We start from the raw sequence: 21,478 nt of genomic DNA on the forward strand, positions 1-21,478 counted from the left end.
TGGCCCCGTGACTGGTCGAGAGAACAGACTGAGGTCCTAGCCAAAAACGTGACACAATCGGTGCGGCAACAAGTTGCGAAAAAGTGACAGACTGTGAATAGGAAGAGGCGACCATAATATGGCAGGGATACGGCACCAATAGATCTGCATACATACTAGTACGTAGTGCATATATTGGTGCTGGCTGTTGCCAAAAGCGAGGCGGGATAGAAAACTACATTGAATGTGCTAAACGACGGCGGGGAAAATGATTTTCACTCGCTTGCAAACACATGCCGAAAGCTGAGCGGAAAACCAGAGAGAAAACATATAGATGGGGGAGCAAACAAATTGCTTTGCCATTTATTTTTATACAAACCAAAAGAGAACAGACAAAACACAGATACTCGTGCAAGTGCATACAGCTTTTGGAAACGGAATCGAGTGAAGTTTGGCTGTATCTGTGCGTTCTTATTTATAGATACATATTAAATGCTCGCGAGAGTCGATCGGCGACAAGTCGTGCCAACCGCAGCCCCGTGCCTCTGCCAGTTATCAGCCAAAAACACATTTATAATGGAGCGCCAAGAGCGGCCACAAAGGAAACACAGATATACGAGTATTGGCAAATGGCTGAAGAAGCAGCAGCCGCTGCGAAAATGGCTCAAATCAAATAATGTGCGGCCAGGCCAAAACAGTTTGAGGCAAGGCGCTCGCTCGCGATGACACAATAGCACGCTGAGGCGCAGACGAACGAATTTCGCGCTAATATCAAGCATACGCAACGTGGTGCGCCACCGCTGCCGTCCGCTATAAATAAACAAAAGGCAAACAATTCTTTTGTGCCATTTTTTAAGTGCGCAGAAAATACAAGAATCACCTAAAAGAAAGAAATATCCCAAATATATATTTTGATTTCCGTTTAAAAGTGAAGTGAAGTTGATTTGAAAAGCTGAAACGCAAAAGCGAAAAAGTTATAAGTAAAATAAAATAATTACCATTAAATATTGTAGATAAAAGCAAACGCATAAACAAGCAAAACCCACAGACATTTACGCCCGGAGAATACTCACAAATATTTGTTCGTAGCCAACGGAAAAGTGCAACAGCTTCAGCACGGGTCAACGTCTGCGGGAAGCCAGCGCCAGGGGACGCAGCAGCATGATCTACATTGATGACTCAGAGCCGGAAGGCGGTAAGTCCCAATGGCAGTCGACTAATTGGTGTGGTACGGCCACAAAAAGGCCACCTAACGGAGCACTCCGATATCAGGCCAACAGAAAACCGGCCGCTGTCAACGCTGCGTATACGTGTTGTGTATCACCGTTGATAAGGGTCGCCTACTCCTACGTCGCTCGATTGCCAGCTGCTATCTACATATATACTACATAAGAGTATATATTTCAGGGGCTTTATCTTAGTACACTCGTGTATATAGCCTCCGATAAATGCACCCAGAGATAGAAGCCAGGGGACTTTTGTAATTATTGTAAATTGTATTGTATTTTCAAGAGCTCAACTCTATGACTCTTTCAATCAGGCTTCGAACGGTTGTTCTTTTCCATTAGTTCCTTTTCTGCACTGCCTTGCCAAAAAGCAAACAAAAATCCCTTTACAGCCAAACTGCAAATAGACAAATCAAATCAATACAAGTCTATGGCTTAGCAGATGTCTCTGTTGTCTGTTCCCGCCCCAGCTATCAGTATCAGCGAATAACTACGCTTTAATAAAGGGCCAAAACAATAAACATTTTCGGCCCATGATGCTGATACTGATGCAAGACATTAACTTTTATGCACAGATAAAAACCCAACCGAACCGTACTGAACCGAACGGATCTGTTAAAATCAAGCTGTGAATGGTGAAAACAAATGCTTAAACGATTTAGCGCCGCATCCCAATGGGCAAGGAGGCTTTTAAAAATACATGAATTTCAATAAAATACGACAATGCCCGACACTGAATTCTGGGCCCCGTATTCTGGTTGGGGGAGGCATGGCATCCATCCGTTCCCCAAAAGGGTGTCCAGATAAGGCGGGACTGTGATCAGGAAACATTTGCGCCGCCGTTTCCATTGTCAGAAACAATAAATTTCACGCATAAAACAAAAGAGAGGCCAAATAATTTCTCTCTTATTTTTTCTTTTGCTTTCACTTTTTTGCCATATTAAAGCTGAAATGAAAGCCAAAGGGATGTACGAAAAAAGAGGCGATGAAGGATAAATGTCACACCAGATGAACGTTAAGAGAGCCAGATCTCTGAGAGGGTGGCTTGTTAGTCAGTGGTAACAGTATCTGCCGTGGAGCCCAAAGACCAAAGCAAGCCCAAAATCCCAAACTCCTAAAAAACGGAAACGGAAGTGTCAAGTAGTTGGACGAAGTGGGAAATGGTTAAAAGGGAAACGGCCCAAAGAGTGGGCAAAAGCATGTAGCATGAAAAATGGCGAGCGGCGGGCAATTCCAGAAATGAAAGAACCCAAAAAAAAAAACTTCGACCGACAGGCAAAGAAAGACAAAACCAAACGCGTAACACGAGGAGAGCGACTTCAGGAAAGGGAAGCGGTATGGGTGGAATACCGCACACAGAGGCGTCCTGATTTAGTGCCGCCAACTCACGCCACAAGCCAGAAAGAAAGAAAGATAGAAAAAAGCATAGGGTTACGCGTCTCGTTTTCCCAGGCAGTTTTCCCCAAATTGGCAAATAACAACAAACGGAAATACTTGTCTACCTGCGGCAAAGGTGGCAGCAGGTGCCAGAAGGCGGCGGCAGGTGGAAACCTGACCGATTGGCCAACCTTTTCTGGCAAATTATCACAGTTTCATGTCACCCTTAGACATGCATACATACATACACATACTATAGTGAGTGTTTCTAGGGTTTTTCTCAGCTAAATTATGTGCTAATGACACATAAGCTGATTTCTCAATTTCCTGTCTCCAACCTCTCTACGTAATTATGGGAAATCTTGTGTACTCGAATCTTCCCGGAGCTCCAGAAAAAAAAGGAGCTTTAATCAGGCAGGAAATGAAAGCATTCGCAGCGGAAATTACCAAACCGCAGAGAAATTCAAATCGCTTGCACATATTTATAATGAAAATATATTGGATATTTTTCCACATTCTGTTTTTACTCAAATACAACGCAAATCAAGCAAGAAAGACTTGAAACTATGCATTATTTTCCTTGTATACTATTTTAAAAAAATACATTCGATTATTATAACAAAATTTTCCATCGCCTGTTTGGGGGGAGGGCGAGGAATCGATATTGTATAAACATAGAAACGAAATCTGCATAAAAATGCTGGACAGCCACCGATGTTCTGGCGTCATTAAACGAACAGAATGTACATATTTCTACATAAAGAAACAGCAACAGGGTGCACCCGCTAACAGAGAAGAATAGCACATGGGAATATAGTTAGAAATTCAGCGATCATTCACTGTTCGAATAGGGGAAACATTTCTCATTTCTTTTTTACGCCGCCACCGAAAACATTCAAAATTAAATTTATATTTTGCCTTTAATTTTTCGTACTGCGCTGCCAAGGTGAGTGTAAAACAAACAGTCGAAAACCGAAAGAATTTTCACATGCTGTCTTGAAGTTACTCACCCTCACACCCCATGTCTCCCTCAGACCACAAACGCACATCGAGAGACTTTTATATATACCTATCTCGAGATACATATACATATATAATTGAGATAAATTTATTTTACGTCGCATTTCATGTTGAAGGTCGTTCGTTGCTATTCACTTCAGTTGACGTTGCAAATTCCTCGGCCCTGCCTCATCGTAGCCGGCGCGGCGGGGTCTCTGTACTCTACTTTGTACGAGCACATACTATATAGGGACTGAGTAACGGGATCTAGACCATCAGCAATAGCCCCGATTTGATAATTTATCTATTTGTCAAGTAATTATGTAAATATTCTGCGCTTCCTGCTTTTCTTCTCTACCAGAATCCAAATAGTGTGATTCTTCTTTAAGTATTCTCAAGTTGTGTGGTTTTTCTTCGAATTCCTCAGTTTCTCGGCAGCTATATCCCATAGATATAGCTTTCTGTATATCGAGAGTGTCAGTGTGAGTGCAAGTATGCGTGTGTTGAGTACTGAATGAATGAGAATGAATGCGGTTATGTTTTTGTGATTTTGGCTTGTAACCAAAATTTCCGAATTTATGTTTGTCTCTCTCTCAGGCAGCGATAATTTATTGAATGTGCTGGGACTGGGACTGAGACTGGGACCAGGCAAATTAAAAGACATTTTATATGCATATATCTGGGGATTATAGCAATTTATAGAATTGAATACAATTCCAGCCGCAGGGCATGGCAAAGCAATTCGCCATAAAAGGAGCTGGCCAGCCATTGAACACTTGTTCTGTCTGTTTTTCTGGCCCTAACCATGTACAATATCAGCTCGGAATAATTCCATTCTTTGTTCCCGGGACATGCCTGCAATGTTGTTTAAATTTTTAATGCAAAAGTATCTTTGGCTGTTGTTGCGGCCGCAGCTGCAGGTAGAACTGGGGCAGCATTAAAAATGCACATACGAGCGTGAGAACGAGTACGAATGGGTATGATTATAACGCATACGCCATGTGGCGTAGGAATGCCAGACGCAGAGGCAGAGGCAGATGCAGATGGGGCGTGGACTGCCGCATGCTAAACAAATTAAAATTGCAATTTAATGTATTGGCAGTGCAGACAGGCAGACAGGAAGCCTTGTTAAGATTGCATTTGCCAAATGCAAAACCAAACAAACACCCTTTCCACAGAGAGGCAGCTCAATTTGCATGTATGTGTGTGTGTTTTTATGTGTATATGTATGCATGTAGAGACTCTTACTTCGCGCCCGAAATGACAAACGGAAATTTCCATAATACAAAGCAGTTCCATCACTAACAGTTTCCTCCCAACCAAAATTCCACTGAAAATGTTATGCATGCGGAGAGGACGCTGCTCTGCGAATATAGGAGTATCCCTCATCCACACAAAATAATCAAAATTATGTAAATGCTTTTGGTCGCATCGTATGCTTTTATTTACTAGCAGCCTTACATTACGGCTCTGCACGCCGGGCAGGTCATTCCGCTTGCATTCCACGTCATCAGCCTCATCATCGGCAACTGTTATTCGCCATGGTGTTCTGTGTTCTGTAATTCCCATGTTGCCTGTTCGATGATTTATGGCCTCGCCGAAATGCCACAGTTGCATTCATCAAAAATTCTACCCGTCATCGGCTGCCATGGAAATCAAGAGCCATAATCAAATGTGCCAAGTTAATGCATTGCGTATGCGACATGGGGTTCGACCTTTTATTCTATCGATAGTCGGGTTTTTGGGTCCAGTAACGCTAGATTATTGCGAGTTCTGTGCGATATTTAATTGAAGACCAGTAACTACATTTGAAATGCAATAACTTGCCGAGTGATAGCTCCCATTCCCCAATGGTATCTCTCCTGGTAATCGCCTTTACGCAACCAAACAGATCGTTATTCTCGAGCTTTGGCCCATTCCGGCTGAAATTAAATGAAACGCAATAAACTGTAACTGCGTTGGGGTCGGGCCAAGAGTAATGCGTCGGTTGGTGGCCAGCAAAGAGCTGCCCAATGCAGCGCAGAGGAGCATAGGAGCAGAGTGGAGCACTCCCAGAGAATTATGGCTTACCTCTGCTGATAATTACTGGGAAAATGGTGCTCGACATCAACAAACGCTAAAGCATATCTCACACATTTGGATCCGTTTTAACATCTGCGAATATATTATGCTGCGCACAATATCCTTGTAGGCAGGGAGCAAGCAGTTCCCATTCATGCTTTTCCATCGATAGCCTACCATTTTGCATCCATAGCCAGAACTTCGCTCTGATATTCTTGACTTCACGCACATGAAACATTTCTGTATGGGAATTTGAAATCATCTGATTAAGTTTCAATCGAAAGGACCTACAGCACTTGTAATTATGTGTATGTTCCACTGCAACTGTTGAAATGTCTTTAAAATGTCGTAAAATGTGTCTGTCGAATGTTATTGTATAAAAAGATTTGCTGTAGATTGATTCATTACTAAGAATATTAATTTTCAAGTCAGTTGCAATGTTTCTGTTTTAAAATCACAGATTCTAATTTATTTATTCCTAAAAATATAAACTTTCAATCAAATACTGGAACCGCAAGTATTGTTATATGTTATATTCACCACATTTATATATTTCAAAAGAGTGTTGGACTTATTCCTTGATTGAAGCTCTGAATGGCCCCTTCTCGTCCTTGCCCTGGGGGGTTGTGTAAGAACCTATGGCTGGACATGTCATTGGCTTCAATCCACTGAATATTTGAGCACCGGCAGCGTATTGTATAAATAACCTCAACACCATTAAATTGTCAAACGTGCTGAGCTCTCTCTGTGGGTGGGTGGCTGCCTATCTAGATGTCTCTTTCCCCACTTGGCTGGCTCGCGTTTCCCTCTCTTTTGATGTGTTTCCGTATGTGTGCGGCGTCTCTCAGTATCTCTCTGCATGTGGCAGATCCGCCCACGTAGCTGGCAAGTGCAAACTTTATTTAGAGATGTCAAACTGTCGCTCAACATGGACACGATACATTGTGCAGGAGTTGGTCCGTTGTTGCCTTTGCAGTTTTACAATACGTGTCGAGGCCACTAGACTACTGCGGAGCGCCGTCCCACATGCCGACTGTCCAGCTCCAGGAGCAGTAAATAAAGCGTTAAATTTTAACAAATTGTTGTCCGAAGCGCGTTCTAGCTCCCCAGCCCCGGCACGGGTTCCGTGTCATTGAATGGATGACCTTTCAATTAGCTCTCATTTCCGTTGCGCTCTCGCCACTAGCCATTGGATTGGTAACATTCGATATACCTAACTAAAAACCTGCATCTTGATTAATCGTTTTGTTTGTGGCGCGGAGCGTTAATTGATTTATCTTGCTGCCTGCCGTAACTAATTCCCACAGCTGGCAAATTATTTATGGGCGCCCGCAGTTCCCCCACCCAAATACCCAAATACCCAAATATCGATGTAGCCGGATGTGGCATCCGTTGGATGCACTTCCGCTTTATTTTCGGCAGCCTTTCTGGCCGAGCCTTTGCGCTCTGCACTTTACGGCTGTTATTCAATTATGTGCCCCCGAAAACAAATTCAATTCGATTTGAGTGCAAATATGTGTTCTCACTGTCATGGCACTGAATATTCGCTGGTGCTTCTGCCGGCATTGTTGTAGCTGTTGTCTATTGTTGTTTAAAGCATCCACAGACAACAATTCGCCGCACTCGTGGCTCTGTCCTCCGCCCACCAAAAATGAGTGTCTGGCCTCGCCTTTGATTCATGCGACCATTGGCCTACACACACACACTCTCTCGATAATACCTCGCAACAGAAGTGAGCACCATGAGAGCTATATAATTTTGTTGTAGACAAAATAGAGCAATAAGGAAACAATCTGGGAAACACCTTTCGCATGAACACTGTTGTGATGCCTTTCCGATCGAGAACATTACGATTCTTTCTTCTAACTAAAGGGTGTCGAATAGTCCGGAATACGCCTCAATAGTGCTCTTCTTTGTGTTCCCATATGAAATTTGTTTTCGCAGCTGTTTCGAATTCAACTGTTTGTGCTCTTCGCTTCAAAGTGCTTGCTGTTTTTGGGTCAACTTAAAGAAGTACTTAGCGTAGTGTCAGAAAATGTGTTTGGCAAAATTTTATAGGCACATTTTTAAGTAAAATTAGTTACAACTAAGTTAACCAAATAGACCTTCCAAAAGAGTCACAATTCAGGCTTAATTTGATGCATCCCTTATGCTATTGGGGCCAAAACCCATCGAAAAACCGCATCAAAATAGCCGCAACGATGCATGTGACAGCATGGCGTGGCCCTTGTGGCCTTTGAGCGCAACACTGCGTATACGCTATAAATTAATAGACTTTGCAGGAGCTGCCAGCGCGAGCCAATAATTAACTAAGAGCCATCTCTAGCCCCATCACCATGGGATGCCTCGTTCATTCACAAAATGTTTGGGATTCTATGCTAACGAGTCGCCCTTAGATTACACGTATGAGTCATTAAGAGCAGGGAACTGGGAAATGGAACACATACATACATACCGGGGTATATACAGTATATCTAGCAGATGTATCTGGCAGGAGAGGGACAGGAAACAGGTTGGCGTTGCTCATTAAATTAATTAAATGCTGATAAAAATGCCACGAATGGTCCTGAGCCTGAGACATTCGCACAATTTTGAATTTTCATCGCTGGCTGCGGTAAATGGTTGCACTTTTAATATCATTTTGTTGTAGAGCCGGGTAGAAAGTTTTAATGAGTTCATTGCGGTTTGCATCGTTAGTCTGGCTTAAAATTGTTTTGCATTTTGTAGCGGCCTGTGCTATGGCTGTGGCTGCTACGAATGCTGTTGCTGCTGCTGCTACGTCACCTCTTCCTTTCATTCCCAGACAAAGCAGAACAACGAGGAAAAAATCCTTGGAAGAAGCTGGGATTTTGCAGCAGAACGAGCTTTTCTTTGGCCCAACTCTGCCCTCTATTTATCTTGGCGTCTGTCTGCAGTCTACATCTGCATTGGTCTCAGCCTCCCCAGGCATTGTCCTCCGGCCCATTGTTGAACTTTGGAATTGGCTTGAAATTGCTGTGCTCACATCGATCAATTAGCATCGTATCTGCTGATGTCTGCCCCTGCATGCTGTGCTGCCTGTCATGCAGCTCGAAATACGTTTAAATATAGCACTTAAAGCGTTGCTCCTGCTGATCAACTTTCGGTGATTAAAACTGAGAGCAGAACGGAAAAATTCCCACACACATCACGAATAGCGGCGTTGATTATAAGCGCGAAAGGAGCTCACCCACACAGTGGGAGGAGGCGGAGATTATGTGTGTGCCCACAAAAGCCAGCGTAATGAATGTGTAAAGGGATAACCAGAGAACGAATGGCAAGGAAAGAGAGCTCATGAATGGGCGAGGACAACCACAAAGCGTTGGTAAGAAACAATTTAAGAAATGCGAGAGAGGCACACATCGGCGACACACATGGCGTATGCGTGTTGTGGCCATGATAATTGAAATGCATAGAAATAACTCGCTTAAAAAGCGAAATGAAAACCCCAATTGAAAGAGGAATTGAGGGTGCCAACCTACCCTCATGACCCTTGCATACAAATTTCAAATGCTAATTTCATTGTGCAAAAGCAGCGAAAATTAAATGAAATAAAATAAAATTGCCACTTCCAAGGAAAATGACATTCAAGCTATAAAAAAATTCTTCAAAATGAGAGAGGAAAAGAGGGTCGACATCAGTCTCTCGCATAAATTTTGAATGGCAATTGCCCAATTAAAGAGTGTGCCACAAAAGTGCGCTGCATAAACTGGAAATTGGCTGCGAGTAGGACTCTCACCGAGCTGCTAGTAGTGTCGTGGTGGCACCACTTGTCACTGCATTAGAGGAGAGCTTAACGTGAGAGGAGGGGGTGAGCCAACCACCCACCACCCAGCCTGCCACTGAGACAGTGCTTCCCCTCTCTCCCCGTGCTCCTCTTGATAGCTTGTACGGGTAGGTGGTGTTCTCAGAATTTCCTCCCTACTGATTATTACTTTTCAGTTTTCCATAACGATTTTCATTTTCCCTCCATCCGCGCCACGAGTTGTCGCAGCGGATTTACGCATGGCATGCGAACCACAGGCACGCAAAAAAAATGTAAATGATGAAGATGAATTGCCTCGTTGTCGAAATGGAGCCCGAACAGGGGATACAGATACGTATTAATACGAATACGAGTACATGTGACAGGACAGGGATATATTTTCGATATTGATTTGGGTCCCCCTTTCTGTTCGCTGTTGGTTTTTTTTGTATTTAAATAAAAAATTCAGCATTTAATTTGGCAACTTTTTCTTGTCATTTATCATTTATTGAGTTTGTTTTATCTGCAAACATTTCACGCATCTAACGTATCCATTCGATTGTGAGAAATAAATTGTCTGTTGCCTTCGCTTTTCACTAATCGAAGGCGGTTCCAGAGGAGGAGAAGAGATAGCACTGATAGCAGCGTATCGTACTTTTATACTTATGTACATATATATTTACCTGTGTGACCAAATCACAGAAAATTCAGAAAACATTGACTTCAGTTTTGAACTATAATATCAATTTATGTAAATTCTTGAGGTTTTAAGACAAGTTCGTGCTGTGCATCTGCTTTCCATGGCTTGAAGCCACTCTCATTTTCGCCTTGTGGGGAGGCAAACAATAAGTGCGGATACATGAAAAGCACTTCCGTCTCTATCCCTTTCATTTATGCATGACCATTTGATGTGCCATGTGCATATGTGACTATGTGACTGTGTGGCAAGTTCCGTGTAATAACCAATTTGAAATGGCACCATATTCACAGTCACAGTCGGCTGGGAGCCTTCAGCAGGATTCTATGAAAACTTTTGCCATTTTTTTAATTTTCCCACCGCATACCATCTCCGTTTTGGCTGTTCCCTACTCTCTCGCTCTTGGCAGGCACTTAGGCTGATTAAAGTGCAGAGACATACCCGCAGTAGCAGCCCCAGCAGAAGCAGCAACAATAACCGGGCGAATATCTGTTAGCAACTGTACAAACACATTCGCAACAGTTTTCGCCATTAGTCAGGCCCACGTCATCAGCCATTACGAGTATATGTAGCCTGGTCGAAGTCAACAAAAAGAAGTACCACGAGTAGTTGAGGAATGGAAGGAAGGTTGCCTTCGGGAGACGGTATGCCAGATTTCATGTTGCAGTTGCAGCGAGAAGAAATGAAAAACGGCTTATAAAGGCGTATATATTTAATTAATTTGCAGATGATTTTTCCACACTATTATTCAAAAGGATGCTACTTGCATTTCACATTCAATTAAAAATAAAAAGTTTTCATTACGATATAAACAACTTGCAATTCCTTGGAGAGTGGAATGAGAACTAATTTTAATTTAACTTTAACAAATTTGTGCCTGTAAAAAAAAATCAAACAAAAGCTGCCCAAACAAAGCAGACATGCAGTACTTCAAAGAACTTTCCAGAGAGTGCAGCCTGTAGCTAAAAGCATCTCTCAAGTTGATTTTGCATATTATTTATGTTGGGAACACTCGTAGGCGACACACCTCTGCGGGGCGATCTTTGGCCTCCATTTACGGGTACATGGTCATGGGTGCGGTGCGGTGATTCGCAAAAGCCTGGCCATTAAATGCGTGGCATGCCTCCGCAGATTGCTTTGGGTCTGGTGGTCTTTCCGAATACGAATGAATTGCCAGACGAGCAGGACGCTTAAGTTGTTCGCATAAAAAGTGTTATTAAAAGCAAATGGAAACAATGAAGAAATGCCATCCTCAAACTTGGCTCGTTCTCGTGCCCCGGCCGGCACTCATATTAAAATGCCAAGGCGTCTGGCTCGTGGTTTTGTGGCATGCGCGCACGCGGCGTATGCGTAGTGTGTGGCACATTGACATCAAACGTTTGATGTGCAACAGTTTGCCATTGTTCGACATGTTTTTTCATTGCTAAACTCAAGAATAGCGCCTTCAAATTGTGTTATTAAAAAATTTTCATTACGCGTATTACACAAAATAATGTCGGCAACAAATTGCAGCCACAAATCGATGACGCAGAAGGAGGAGCACCAAAGGGAAGACATTTTTCGTTTGGTTCCATTCTTTTTTCCATTTTAATCTCAAAGTCAAGGCAACAGTTGCCAAAATGAGAAGAGCGAAAATAGATGGGGGATATCGTGGGAGGACTCGTGGGACATGACAACCGGAGCGAAGGCAAATCAAAGAAAAATTTGCTGATTTTCATATCAGAAAAAATTGCCATCGTTGGCACAAAAAATCGTTTGCCATTTGCATCCGCAGAAGCTGTGGCAGTGGCAGTGGCAGTGGCAGTAGTAGGAGCAGTGCCAGTGGAAGTGGTACTCTATTGAATGAGAAGTGCACATATACCATCTCATTCCCTCCCCTCTCCCTCTCTATCTGGCATTTTTATTGATATTGTGCATAAATTAAGTTTATAAAGTTTTTTGAATTGAATTTGCAACGAGTTGCACTTCCGAAAGCCACCCAAACATTGATGCATGTAGGGGAAAAAAGACAGAGCGAGAGAAAAAGAGAGTGCGTTGTAGACAGAAACGCTTAACAGTAATAAGCTGGTTAAGAGTTAAGTGTTGTCTGCCACACAGTTCAAGCTTCAGATAAAAGCCAGTGCACAGCCAACATGTGCGAATTTCCATTGGGGAACACCCCAGAAGTACATATAGAAGTACAAAATATAATACACTGAGATCTCTCTCTCTCTCTCTCTCTCTCTAATGGAGATAAGCCACCCATTTGAATAGTTCCGAAGTTCTCGATTTCATACCTTTTTTCTCAGTATATCGATCAGATTCGTCCTGCTCGCGCAATATTATATGCAGATCGAGAACATTTCGCAGCTTAATGGATGGCTGTGGCGATGCTTTGGCAACTGAAATTGATTTACGAAAAAACACTTCAAACGGCTCGGGTCCAATTTCGATTGCATTCGGGCTTGAGCGCTGGCTAGACGGGCCACTGCACTGCCGCCCCGTTCGCCTCCTTGCCCATTTCGGCGTGTCGCATATGGGTTGCCCCATGTTCAGGCCCGCCTTGATGGTAAGCGGTGGCAAGTACAGTGCAGTGCAGTGCCATTGCCAGACGGGAGTCGATATAAATTCATTTATTCATGAGCTTGAACCAGGAAATGAATGTGAGCCACCTGCCCCTGGTGCGCTCCCGTATTTCCCCTCTCCACCGCAGCGAGTGTGAGTGTCTGAATGTGAACGTATGAGTCAGTGTTTGTGCATAATATATGAGTGCTTGTCTACGGCTATGGTGAAATTTTATGAGGGTCGCGGAGCGATTTATGAAATACGTATTTCGTTTTAACTAAATGCAATGAATTATGAGTCCAAAGAGTTCTCAACTTTCCTCAAAACTTTCGTTCAATGGGAGCTGCTGATTGGGGGGGTGGAGTGAGGAGTGGGTGTTGGAGACTGGGCTCTGAAGGACCTCTTCAATTTTCTTCTCTAATGCAAGTGTTTGGGCGTGTTTGCCGAAACTTAAATTGTGCGCATTATTGGCAGAGTGCACTCAAATGCACTCACATGCACATGCACATGCACACACTCCCGCTCTTGGGCCGCAGCAGACATGCATAAATTTGTGCCCAAAACCGTTTAAACGAAATGCAGAAAGGAGCAGAAAGGAGCGGCGAGGCGAGGTGAGGCGTGGCGTCAAGTCTCAGCAATCGCTGCATACACATCCGAGAGACTCAATGCAGACAAACAGCAATGACAGTCACACACACACACACACACACACACACACATACATGCCTCTGCCTCATCCTCCATTTCTATTCACAGTAGACCCTCAACTTTCACTTTGAATGTGCAAAGTTTCTTCTCGAGAAAACGGCATTCACATTCCACAGCCAGCACCCCCAGCCATGCCATGCATTTTGCTTCGATTTTGAAAAGTCTTTTGCCTTTGACTTTTCCCCAGCCTGCTCCAGCCTGCTCCAGCCTGCTCCAGCCTGGTCCTGCCATGCTGCTGCCTTTGATTTTAAGGATTTATCGTGTTTTCCAAAGCATACTTATGTGCGCCATTTACATATTAATGGAACAGGACAGACAGCCATCATAAGTGCATCGTGCATCGTCCCTCGAGCAACAGCAAGTGCTTAACTGACTTTTCTTATTCTGCGTGCCGCCTACCGACTGCTTTCCCCGACTCCAACGGATTATCAATAATTCAAATTGCACATTTCTGAACTCGACTGATTTCTGCTTTCCTTCTTGTGGACGCAGAGCTCCGGGAAATCCCCATGGATTACCAGTATTCTGGCCAAATGTCAAGAGGGAAAGTCTTGGGCTTGTGGATGGCAAAATATGACAAAATTTATACTGTTTGCTGGCCACACTCACACTCCACTCACATATTCGTCACTGTATTCCCAGTTATTCACACACACACACACACACATCCAATGTGTGCTCGTCACTTTTGTCGTCCTCGTTTCGTAGGATACTCCTGGTCCTCCGCAAAACTCAATTGAATAAAGTCATTTTTATTTGTTTGGCAACTTGCAGACAAGCAGCAAAAACAACAATAAGTAACGAATTGAGTTTTGAAAAGGGTTTCCTCCAGAGCACAGTAAGCTCTCTGCAATATGTCCTGCGAAATATATGACAAGCACAATCTGTTGTTCAGTTTTTCAGTTGTCAGACAGGCCCACTGCCATTCCGCCATAAAGGCCGATATGAAATGCACTCTGGAAAAGACGAACAATGAAATTGATTGAAATGCTTGAAATACGGGTAACCGTACCCCAAAGACCCACATGTCCTTGGCCACTCATAAAACATTAGGTAAGGCATGAGTGAGGGAAACGCAAAAGCGAACAACAAATCTTATCTAAGTCCGCAAATTAAGTGCAAGCAATCAAATCAGACAGTTGAAGACCTTATCTAACCAAAACATTTCCGACCAGAGCCATAAGCCATCCGCGAATGCGAGTATAGCCTGTCAATCTATGGCATTCTGCTGATAAAGCACTGATAATGGGTATTGGAATGGTCTGTTGGTCTGATGAAATGTCCTCTTTGCCAGAAGTGCAGACTTTCATTTGGATATAAATGGCTCAAGTGTCAAGGAAAACTAACCTAATTCCATGTCCGAGTCAGTCGTAATTGAAATCAAAAAGTTGACTCAATCATTGAACTTTTACTCACGGTTGCTGGATAGGGTAGACATCAAAGAGGTTACTCGTGCTAGTTTCTGTACAACTTGTCTTTAATATTTATTCCCATGATCCTGGCAAATATCTGATTAGCATATATTGATTGCTTGATTTGTATTAACATAACACTGAAACCCACACTCTCTTTTGCAGTTCTGGAGCCGGTGTTTCCTATGCGCGATGTGACCATAAATCGCAATGTCGATGCCCATAAACTGTTCGATGTGCTGGGCGAAGTGGGACGGTGAGTACTTAGGTGCCAAGGATCGGGGCGCTGGTCGATAACTAATCCCTCTCCCCTCTCTGTGTGCAGGGGAAAGTTCGGTACGGTGTACAAGTGCAGGGACAAGACGAATGGCCTGCAATTGGCCGCCAAGTTTGTGCCCATCCCGAAGCGCGAGGACAAGCGGAATGTGGAGCGAGAAGTGGAGATTATGAATTCGTTGCAGCATCATCTCATTATACAATTGTATGCGGCATACGAATATCAGAAAATGATGTGCGTCGTCCTGGAACTGTAAGGAAGCGCGCCGAAGGGTGACCAAGCCGTTGAAATATGGCTTTATGAATGTGTTGATTTTGCCTTGTTTGTCGCTCGTTTCGTGTGCGTGTGTGTGTGTATATATATATATCTCTCCCCCTCTCTGCCTCTATGTTTCTGTCACTTTCTGTTTGTCATTCAGTGTTCCCCAAGTTTGTTGGTTTGTTGGTATCCCGAAGGGGACCTGCGGCTGTTGGCCACATTGTTGCCGGCACACAATATCTTGCAATCAGTGGGAATGTGCATAAAATGCGATTTACACGTACGCACATTATCGTAAACTAGTAAACTTCTCTCCCACACAAACACACTTGCCAATACACTTTACGCACACACCAACGCGCCCAGAGAGCGAGAAAACCTTGAGCAACAGGTTGCCCCTTTTCTAGCATTTATATGAATTTATAACAACTTTTATTGGGCCCGCGACTTTGGTCCGGACAAAGTTTCTTTCTCTTTTCTTGGGTTGTTTCTTTGTCTGACACGGGTTGAGGGTCCGTTCGGGTCTCCAATGGCCCATAAAAACATTTGAGCCAGGTGGGTGTGGCTGTGGGTGTGGGGCACTGATTAGTCCACGGCCTTGACCCACATTCCCCCGCCCACAACATAAATTGGGAAGAACAATGGCCAAACGAAACAATTTCATTTTCATAGACATCTCAGTAGCACCAAAGACAATGCCCCGAAAATGTCTTTGTCAAGTTAAATTAATTTTGAGCAGCACTGCAATTGTTCAGGATTTTGTTGTCTCAGCTGCTGTTGTTCGCCCCGACGTCTTTTCCAAAAGCCAATTGTTGACTTGCACTGTTTGTCCTGGCATATTCATAGCATGGACTCGTACATAATGTACACATATTTGGGCAAGACAGGGCAAAACTTCTTCAAGCGTTGCAGACTTGCAGCCAGTCCGAACATTGTTTATTCATCTGGGCCTTGATCAAATGCACAGTTTATGACAGAGTCCGGCTCGGTTTCCATTAGGCTAATGTCTGTCGAAAACTCTGCAGAAAAAAGGGACAGAAAGGGAAAACATAAACTGAAACAATCTCAATTTAACTAGATTCGAATGTCAGTGCCATTGCTACTTTGTAAATATTTAAACATGTAGTCTGGCAAATATTCTGTATATTCATCCTGACAGCCCTTCAGATCCGTCTGGTAAATTTCGACACAAAGCCAACCGAACATCATACGCATAAGAGTCTTAACGGATTTTCTCGATTGGTTCGCAGAGAAAGTACGCAAAGAAGAATATCAACCATTTAAAAATTGCAATAGGATAAAAACCTGTTAGATTAATAATACTCCTTAGCAGGCATGAGTGTTCCTTACCCATTCAAATTTAATTTACTCGATTTCTGATTGAAGAGCATCAACTAACCAAAACAATACCCGACAAATATTGGGGGAAGTCGAATGCAATTGGGCATTCCCCTGCCCGTTTGTACCAGTTTGAAGCATCTGATGGGTGGGTTTTGTGTTACAGTAGAAAGGAAATACGAATTTAAAATGGAATTTGGGGAGCGCACGAACACAATTCCCTCCGAATCAGATCCGTCTGCTGTTAGTTGATGCTCTTCACTCGTGTCCGTATGGGATGGATGTTCATGGATTATCTGATTTTCGTGTTCTGGCAGGGCAATCGATACTCTTGTAAATAACATATCTAGAGACTAGAGTGTGCCAGGTAAGGCGAACTATTATAACCGGACTATGGTCTAAACACTTGCGATATGGTGGGGACACTAAACAAAAGACCCTAATCTCTGCATGAGTTAATCAGTAATCAATGCATGTATCTCGTTTTGTCATCTGCTAGTCACTAAAGATGGCCTTTATCCTGAAATTTCTCTGTCTCTGCAGCATTGAAGGCGGCGAGCTCTTTGACCGCGTGGTGGACGATGAGTTCGTCCTCACTGAACGCGTCTGTCGCGTCTTCATCCGTCAGGTGTGCGAGGCCATGGCCTTTATACACGGCAACGGCATTGTCCATCTGGACCTGAAGCCCGAGAACATCCTGGTGCTTACACAGAAGGGAAACCGCATCAAGATCATTGACTTTGGCCTGGCACGCAAATTCGATCCGGACAAGCGTCTCAGGGTGAGTCCCTATAATCCCACACTATACCCCCCAACCACTCAATAGTAAACTTTTTCCCTCTTAGGTGCTCTTTGGCACACCCGAGTTTGTGGCTCCGGAAGTTGTGAACTTTGATTGCATCTCCTACGGAACGGACATGTGGAGCGTCGGGGTCATTTGCTATGTGCTGTAAGTTGAAAAAGATATAGACATATGTTAAGGCAATGTTAGAAGTAGAAGGAATCGGATCTCTATTGCATGTAGATTGTAAAACTAAGTCATGTTCCTCTTCGTCAACATTTTCACGCTCAATTATTTAAAAATGTAAATCTTACACTTCCTCCGATTCCATTAATATTCCTAAACTCTTGGCAAATATTTTTGAAACATTTATCGCCAGTGAAGCAATTACAAAATTTAATCAAAGACTTGTCCCTGTATCTTAGGGGTTTGTACGGGAACTAATTAAAAATTTGTACCAGCCAAAAGTGGAATAATCAAATGGGGGGAGTCCTAACCCAACACTCACTCACTTTGCCGACACCCCACCCCAGTGCAGTGGAAGAAAATTTAATTTAGTTAATTAAGTGTTGGGTCTTGTGTTTTTTTATGCGTTTATTTATTTAACTTACCCTGCTTTTACATTTCATGTTTATTGACTTTGCCACACCCATCCCGGCACACACATGATGGTACAGCATCTCGGGTCTGTCGCCATTCATGGGAGAGAACGACATTGAAACAATGTCAAATGTAACCATCGCGAAATACGATTTCGAGGATGAATGCTTCAATGGAATATCCCCGGAGTGTCTGGATTTCATAGCCAAGCTGTTGGTAAAAGACTTGAGGTGGGTACACTTTTCCCTACTCCTAATTAGAGTCTAGTCATAACCGGGAAATCCCCTACCTATCTCTGTCGCTCCATCCGCAGTACCCGCATGACAGCCGCAGATTGCATGAAGCACAAATGGCTCCAGCAGCGGGCGACCGCGACAGCCACACCAATAGCGAAGGGAGCCTCATCGGCGTCGAAGACACGTCTGAAGTCGCAGTCACCGACACCAGCCGCCTCTGAGTCCTCCGAGGAGTCCACAGAGACCATCGAGGACGACGACGACGACGTAGTGGAAGAAGTGAAGGCAGCTGTGGAAACGGGGGAGGGAGTAGGGAAGCTGGAACAGGACCAGGACCAGGACGAAGAGTGCGAAGAGCTTGCCAAGCTCTGCAGTGCCGTGGACCTGGAGGTAAGTAATGGCATAGCGCAAAACCATGTGTCATATTGCACATGCTATTCCTTTTACCACAGAACAAAGAGCTGGATGCCACCAAGGATAACCTCAAGAATTTCATTGTGCGCTGGGAGACGCATCCCAACAGTCCGTACGTCTTCGATGTGGAGGGCAATGTGATTGCGCCCCTGAACGAGACGAGCTATCCGCACCCGCGACGACCCCATGGCCAGGACAGCATCTCCTCGTCCCGAGGTGAGTACTGCCGTGGCGGCGGCTCTCAGCGGCAGCGCGACCGGCATGCCCTCATCCATGGCAAATGATGGCTGCGTCCACAGCCGCAAATTCAACTGCACCTGCATCCTGCATCTGGATCTACTTTGTAAATTACATGATTAACTTGTCAAACACTAATTGTTGTTCTTAACGTGAATGTGAACCGAGTTGGCTCGCTGAGAAGCGCATACAGAGGCGCCCTGCCCTCTCTACTATACTCTTCTCTTCTATTTCTCTTACTTTCTGTCACTCTACATCCTTCTCTGTGTTAACCCAACGTCTATTCTGTGTGCAAGAGTGGGAGGGCCAGCATGCCAGCCAGAACTGTTGTTAATCTTTAAGTAACTGTAGAATTAAGCGAAGGTCTGGCATCCTTGTAGCGGATACCACCTGTATTAACCATTTTGACACTGTGATAATGACAGCCATTGACAAAACCAACAAAAATATGTCCAAAATATACTTCAATTTGAATACAGAAAACCAACATCAAGCACTACTATACTTCTCTATACTTTGTTCGAGCCTCGAAGCCATATGCCAATCTCCCAATTCCACTCCACCCCAATCCTCTCCAATCCCAACCAAATCCCCCAAAAACCCACCCCGATCCTAGGTCAGACATAGATCAACATACTCGTACATAGCCACAGTTTCTGGTCTGCCAACCAGGTAAGCCCAACGATATAAATCCATAGCCATCATCCACAGAGATCGCAGTTCAGTTTATTCCAAAGTCAGTCTCATATTCATTCGTTTTCTTGTCCGTTAGGGAAAGGGTCTTTCTTTTTGAATACACAAACTAACCCCATTTGTTGTCTCAACGAGTTGTGTAAAACGGATATTAAACCCATTCCATTTGAACAGAATACCATAATGATCCTTGGGATCACTTTATACAACTCTCTTAACCCAAAAGCATGAACTAATTCCGTGTCTGAGCACTTCATGTACAAATTAAACGTAAACTTTCTTTGACAATACTCGTTTCCTAACCCTCTATGTGTGCCACTCATAACCACACACTCGATCAACGAATCCAACGAATCTAAAACTCTCCTCCATTTCCAGTGTGTTCGCCCTCGCCCTGCGAGTCGATAGCCACGATGACGGACGACGAGCAAGGCGAGGATGATGCCCAGCAGCCGAATGAGGAGGAGTCGCCTTGTGGCGACAACGAGAGCCCCAGCTCCGTCTCGACGCCCATCAATGAGTCGCGAGAGAAACTCTTCCCGGTCATGGGCTCCTCCAACCCCTCCACGCCCACGCCCCAGCACCTGTTCAACGAGAACTTCGACGAGTTCTCCGGCAGCGAGTCGACGGCCCAGCAGCAAAGGAGCATGAAGAGCTATCTGCACACATTCGATCGCCGAAACTCGGACACCACCTACCTGCTGGGGCGCCGCAGCTCCGGGGAGCGCATCAATCTGGCTGACGAGATCCGCAAGCTCTCTGACCATCTGCTCATGCTAGCTGATATCAACACGAAGCTAGGGGACGCCAACCATAAAAGTAGCAACAGCGGCACCAATGAAGCACCTACCCCAGTATCGCCTCAGCCTACTCCAGCTGGTGCTGAGAGCAGTACAAGCCGCACCTCCGAGACTAGCCAGGAGGGAAACAAGTGGACCAGTCGCGCGACCAGCAGTAGCAGCTGGAACCGGCCCACGCCCAGGGGCGGACTCCTCAGTGCCGCCAGCAGCAGCAGCCAGAGTCACACCAGCTCCGACGATGGACAGGGCCAGACCAAGGTCAGTTCGCTGTCCGTGCGCCTGCAGCAGTCAATCGAGGAGACGCCCAAGCTGAGCAACGGCAATGGTAGCGGGAGCACCTGGTCCAAGTCACAGGTGCAGTCCGTACGCAACCAGTCCACGTTGAGTACGATGAGCAGCTCCAATACCCGGATCAGCACCTCAAGCCAGCAAGTACAAAAGTCCTCAGTGGCCACCACCTCGAAGGTGATCTCCAGCAGCAGCGCCACCAGCAGCAGCAGCAATAGCCATCACATGGTCACTGAATCAGCCAGCAGTCGACGGGCCAAGTTCCGCATCAATCAGATGAGCCGCGACGTGCCCGTTGGACTGCCCGACACGCACCAAACGGTGAATCTAGAGGAGGCGGCTAACACCACCAAGGACTGCCTGCTGCATCTCCTGGAGAAGTACAATGAGACAAAGATACGCAACCCCATGGGCCGGCATCAGAGCATCAGCGTGGACTGGCATATGAGCGACAATCTGGAGTACCGATCAATGAGCTCCATTAATGCCTTCTTCCAGCGGCACAACCAAACCAATGCCGGTGGCCATAATGTCAAGAACATACAGGCCCAGCTGGAGGAGAAGGCGGCGGGGAAGTAGACGCAGACACACTGCATACTGCAGACTCCACTGTGTATATATCTGATGTATATGTACTATATCTATACAAATATCGGCTAAAGCGAGTGCTCATCTAGTTAAACGAATCTAGTTAAAATTACTACACTGCAAATTAAACAAAGATTAATATTTATGTATTTGTTGTAAGTAATCAAATCAAATGAAACTATTGAAATAAATGGAAAAGTAA

General features: G+C 44.6%; 1 protein-coding gene across 1 annotated transcript; it reads left to right on the top strand.

Annotated features, from left to right (window-relative positions):
- Nucleotides 1–491: 491 nt before the first annotated feature.
- LOC108159863 (serine/threonine-protein kinase DDB_G0283821) lies at nt 492–21,469 on the top strand. Its single transcript, XM_017293464.2, has 9 exons — nt 492–1,174; nt 14,932–15,022; nt 15,092–15,295; nt 17,183–17,420; nt 17,485–17,588; nt 18,098–18,250; nt 18,334–18,646; nt 18,709–18,886; nt 19,979–21,469. Exons 1-9 carry the CDS (start codon nt 1,141–1,143, stop codon nt 21,265–21,267), a joined length of 2,604 nt encoding a protein of 867 aa, XP_017148953.1. The 5' UTR covers nt 492–1,140; the 3' UTR covers nt 21,268–21,469.
- Nucleotides 21,470–21,478: the final 9 nt, after the last annotated feature.

This window comes from Drosophila miranda, chromosome 3 (assembly GCF_003369915.1).
Source record: "Drosophila miranda strain MSH22 chromosome 3, D.miranda_PacBio2.1, whole genome shotgun sequence".
In the NCBI taxonomy this organism is placed as follows: Eukaryota; Metazoa; Arthropoda; class Insecta; order Diptera; family Drosophilidae; genus Drosophila; species Drosophila miranda.